At 37.9% G+C, this 5,653-nt stretch overlaps 1 protein-coding gene across 1 annotated transcript; it reads left to right on the top strand.

The window, feature by feature from the left end:
* The first annotated feature begins 2,165 nt into the window (after positions 1–2,165).
* On the top strand, positions 2,166–4,745 carry LOC141630864 (uncharacterized). Its single transcript, XM_074443610.1, has one exon. The coding sequence runs from the start codon at positions 2,166–2,168 to the stop codon at positions 4,743–4,745; it is 2,580 nt and encodes an 859-aa protein (XP_074299711.1).
* Positions 4,746–5,653: the final 908 nt, after the last annotated feature.

The following is a 5,653-nucleotide window of genomic DNA, read 5'->3' on the forward strand; positions in this document are numbered from 1 at the left end:
TTATGAACTTCTGAAATTTAAATAAATATAAAAATTTAACAAAAGATATAGTTTCAAATAAGATATAGTTTCAAATAGTCTTATTAGCATGTTAGACATACAATTGAATTGAAACTCCAACTTCTAATCTAATGCTATTATAATCATCTCATATATATACTCCGTACCTTGCATTGTGGCATCCTCCGTATATCGTTATTAGTAACGGAGTATTTAGTTAGGCGGTGTTATGTTCATTATAGTTTTATTCATAGCTATTGTATTAATGTACACTGCATTATATATATTATATTTTACATAATGAGTATTCTCATAATTTGTTGTTTGATTACAGGTTTTTATGATAGTACACTAAATTCATGGTGCTAAAAGAAAGTTACTTCATCAACTCATCATTAAGGTTGGCTTTTCTATTGTAAACTCCTTAATATTTAATGTGCGCTTCAAAATAGTGCTATATGTCATCGCATATCGATTTTTGATGCCATTATTTCTAATTTCTAGCGCATCAAGAGGTGAATCTAGGGAAGGGTTAACAAGGGAACTTTCTCCTGCTAGAGTGAGAAAATTTTGAGATTTTAATCGTTATTTACGGAGTACGAATTTGTGTGTGTTAGATCTTGATGTGTTTGAATGTGCTTTTTACTTCGATTTAAGAGGTATTTCTAAAATTTACGGTTCACGTATTTATTTAGTTATTGATACGACTCATTTAGTCGTAGTTATTTGGAGCGAATTAGTATGGTTTTGACGGTTTGAAGTAGTGTTATGGAGTTTAATTGCAGGTTATTTGTTAGTGAGCTTTGGTTAGCTATTGGGCCGGTTTTACAAGTTTAGAACGGAGTCCAAGTCCGAGGAGAGATAAGCCCGGATACCTATGGAGATACATGAGACGTGTGCGCTTAAAGTGCGCTATTTGAGCGCGCATAAATCAAAAGAAAAGGGCAGCGGCAGCAGCTATGCGTGACCTGCGTTCAACCTACATTCGAGCCGTGCGCGACTGCATGCGCGATCGAGGCGCGACCTATGCGCGACCAAGACGCGCGCCTGCTTGTGTCCGCGTCAGGCTGTGCGTGATATTAAAGTCTCATGTTTTATTTCCTTATTTGACTCGGTTTGTTCCGATGAATTTTATTATTATTATTATTTTTAGTACTTTATTTCCTACTTTAATTATTTACCTTATTACTATATAACTTATTATTTTAGTTTTAGAAAAGATGGACACAACTTTGAGAAGAGAAACCCTATTATTGTTTTTAGCAGACGATGTGTAACTAATCTTTCTTCTTGGATTCAAGCAATTGAAGCACTCTTAATACGGTTGTGAGTTTGAATGTTTTAATTTCTCTTCTTGATTATTGTGAATTGCTTAGCTCTTAATTATATGAATGTTGATTGATAATTGCTAGATGCGCAACTAGTAGTCGATTTCTTCATTCTATTGTTAGTATTGTTAATTGAATAGGATTTATTGATTAACTCTACGCTAGTAATGTGACTAGGAATTAATATTGAACAGGATACGTTGATATTAGTACTTAGAAGCGATTCACATAAATATCTAAAGTGCAACTGGATTGTATGCACTATTTATTCTCTATCGAGTTCTCTATTTTATATTGCTGTTGTTGAATTAAATCTTGAACTGGATTGTTAAGGTTGTTTAACAGTTAGGGTTGATTAAGAACGGGATTCGTTTTAATTAACTATTCTTAAGGAGAATTGGAATTTGTCATTCACGATAGAGTAATCAAGATTAGTAATTGAAACCGTCTTACAGTGATCAATTGTTATTGAGTGTGGATATATGCTTGGCTCTAAGACCCTTTTAAATCATTTGATACACCGAAAGTCATTAGTTTTATTAATCAATTTGCATTAGCTATTAATCTAGTTTATTAGAAAATCAACTCAAACCTCCCCCCTTTTGTTACTACGATCGTTAATTACATTAAAGATCGACTGTTCCTACGTTATAAATTGCATAAATTGTTAATCTGATTCCCTTGGGTTCGACCCTTATTTCCGCTCTACTACTGTTTAGTATTTGGATTTAAGTGATATAAATTGTTAATTTGAGGCATACGACTTTAGCCTGTCAAATTTTGGCGCCGTTGCCGGGGAATTGGCATTGATTAATTTTTGTGTTTTAGTGTAGGTTTATGCATAATACTCGTATTTCTAACCTGAACCTCGAGCCTTTCGATCAAGAGATTGAGCATACTCTTTTCAGGTTACGAAAGAACAAACGGGGTGCAATAGTGGCTGTTCCTGAAGGCAGTGAGTTTGACGATCTACATTCAGATTCTGAATATTCTGAAATTTCTGAACAACCCGAACCTTTGAATATGGCTAGAGAAACCCGTACTCTAAGGGAGCTCACAGCTCCAAATCTTAACGTTCAACCATTGTGCATCACTTTTCCAGCATTGGATGATGGAGTCACTTTTGAACTAAAATCTGGTTTGATACATCAGTTACCAAGTTTCAGTGGTATGAGCATTGAGGATCCGAATAAGCATCTTTCAGACTTTCATATTGTGTGCACTGGTATGAAGCCACCTGCTATTACTGACGAGCAGTTGAAATTGAGAGCATTTCCTTTCACCTTGAAGGACAATGCGAGAGATTGGTTAAACTATCTCCCACCGGGAAGTATCACTACTTGGGTAGGTATGAAGAAGGCGTTCTTGGAGAAATATTTTCCTCCTTCTCGATCATCTCAGCTGAAAAGAGCCATCGTAATGTTGAACTTGACAAGAAGACGGGAAACTATGTATGAGTATCTTGAGAAATTTAAGAAGCTCTGTGCTAGTTGCCCTTACCATGGTTACTCTGATCAGGATCTCATTATGTATTTTTGTGGTGGACTGAACCAAGATGACCGTCGCATGATTCACTCTGCTTGTGGAGGAAATATAGCCAACAAAAATCCAGATGAGGCTTGGGAGGTTATTTCAGAGCTAGCTGAGACCTCTAGACAGTTTGAGAGGAAACCATCACGAAGAGGACTGAATGCTATGGGTGTTAGTCCTGGTTTAGAGGAAAAGGTTGATAATATTGTTTCCACTCTCCGTGACATGTTATCTGGGAGACAGATGGCTACTGTTTGTGGCATATGCGCTACTGAGGGTCACCCTAATGATTTGTGTCCCTACTTGCGAGAAAGTGGCCAAGAAGTGGTGAATGGTGTTTGGGAGAGTACTACAAATAACAGGAAATGGGATCCATATTCCAAGACCTATAATGAAGGATGGAAGGCTCACCCTAACTTTCGTTGGGGAAATTCTCAAGCTGGTCCATCGTCTGACCCTCCTAGAGGTCAGTTTCTCCAAAGACCACAAGGACAACAATTTAATCAACAAGTACCTCAACAAGCAGCTGAGCAAGCACCACCGAGTTCATCAATGTCCACGGAGGATATGATTCGAGCTCTTACTCTCAGTGTTACTCAAGATAGAGCATATAATAAGCAAAATTTTAAGAATCTTGAAAATCAGGTTAGTCAGCTGGCTACCGCCATTAATCGGTTGGAAGCTAGAGATTCTAATGCACTACCATCTCAAACGGTGGTGAATCCAAAGAATGTGAGCGCAGTCTCTTTGAGAAATGGGAGACAACTAGTGGAGGCTGAGAAAGTGAAAAGAAAAGAGAAGCAACCTATGATTCAAGAAGAAGAGGAAGAGATAGTGATCGAGGAAGGTGAAAAAGCTTCTATTGTTAAGGAGAAGGAGCCGATTATTTCTTCTATACCGGTGGTGGAACCGGATGTACCTTTCCCCGACGCACTGAGAAGAACCCAACACTTTGAGCATGACAAAGACATTTATGAGGTATTTCAAAAGTGCGAGGTAAATATCCCTCTTCTTAATATTTTAAAGAGTATTCCTAAATATGCTAAATTTTTAAAAGAATTATGCACCATTAAAAGGAATAACAAATTGAAAGGGATGAAGATAGTCAAGGGTAAAGGTCCTAAGGGGAAGATTAATGAATATGTGTCTGCTCTATTTCAAAAGAAATTACCCCCTAAATGTGGTGACCCTGGTATGTTTGCTATCCCTTGTACAATAGGAGACCTTAGGTTTGAGAAGGCCATGTTAGATTTAGGGGCGTCTATTAATGTCATCCCTTTTGCTATTTATGAGACTCTGAAACTTGGGCCTTTAAAAGACACTAGTGTTGTAGTTCAGCTGGCTGATAGGTCTAGTGTCTATCCTAAGGGGGTTGTGGAGAATGTCATGGTTGGTGTTGGTAAGTTAGTCTTTCCGGCTGACTTTTATGTTTTGGACATGAAAAATGAGGCAGGTGCTATACCAGTCTTGTTAGGGAGACCATTCTTGAAGACCGCAGGTACTAAGATTGATGTCTCAAAAGGGTCTCTTACCATGGAATTTGATGGGACTGTTGTTAAATTTGAAATCAATAAACCCAACTCCCACTCTCCTGCGGTTCATTCTTTGTGTGCTATAGACACTTTTGTTAATCATGTGTTACCGAAGTGCCGGAAATCTCCTATTCCGAGCAATGTGTCTTTTGTTTTGCAGGGATCCCCTCATAAGGAACAAAGGTGTGTTATCTTATGGGATTGTCGGGACGATGCAGAGGCATTTAGAGGCAAAAATGAGGCTTGGTTTGATAAGTTAATTCGCCGGAAGGGCTCCGGGAAAGGTTTGCAAACTATCCATATAAAATCTCGTCATCATTCTTCCTCTTGCAAACCTGTTGGTAAGTTAAGGTAGTTTACTTCTTCCCATCTTGATCGGGTGGTTACCATTCGGAGATGTCGAGCCAACGACGTTAAACAAAAGCGCTCACGGGAGGCAACCCGGGTTTTGTATCCTTTTCTTTTGCAATTCTTTTAATTTTGGGTCATAGTTATAGTTATAAATTTATTTTGCTTTAATTAAGAATTAGAAATTTTAGTGTCTTTATTTTCGTTACACACTTTAATTGAAATGCAATTTCGTTACTCGTTTTAATTAATTTTATTTTGACGGTATGCTATATGTACTAGGAACGAAGAATGATATTTCAAGACGGAGGAAAAGAGTCTCGATTTGCGTGTCATAGGGGTGCACTTAGGGCGCACTATTTGCGCGCACATACATCCTAAATTACGTCAAGAAGGCAGCAGCGAGCAGAATGTCGCGCGTTCGAGACTCACGAGGCGCGCGTTCGATATTCACCCAAGGTTCACCACACATTCACGTGAATGTCGTGCATCAGGTATGGGAAGTACTCATCTCTATCGATCTCCTTCGACTCATTCACCTCCTTACCCCTCCCTTTCCTAAAAATCAAACCAGAATCACAAAAATCCTTCTTATTTCCAATTTCTTTTCCTCAAATTGTTGCTCAAACTCACGAAAATATCACACAAATAGCAACGTTCTTTGTTTCATCCCGACTCCATCTCCATATATCTGCAATTGGTTCGAAAAATTGGGTTTTTGTAACCCTATTTTCTGAAAAAAAATTGGGGATTATAGTTGCAATTCCCATATCGTGTTCATTCACTATGATTTCAACAACAAAATCGTCCCTTTAATGCTGAAATTTGTCTTATTGTTGCTGAATTTGGTCCGAAAATTTGGGGGTTCTCTAACCCTAATTTTGGAATTGAAACAATTAAACAATTTCTGCCCCA

The sequence above is a fragment of the Silene latifolia genome, chromosome Y, assembly GCF_048544455.1.
Source record: "Silene latifolia isolate original U9 population chromosome Y, ASM4854445v1, whole genome shotgun sequence".
Lineage (NCBI taxonomy): Eukaryota > Viridiplantae > Streptophyta > Magnoliopsida > Caryophyllales > Caryophyllaceae > Silene > Silene latifolia.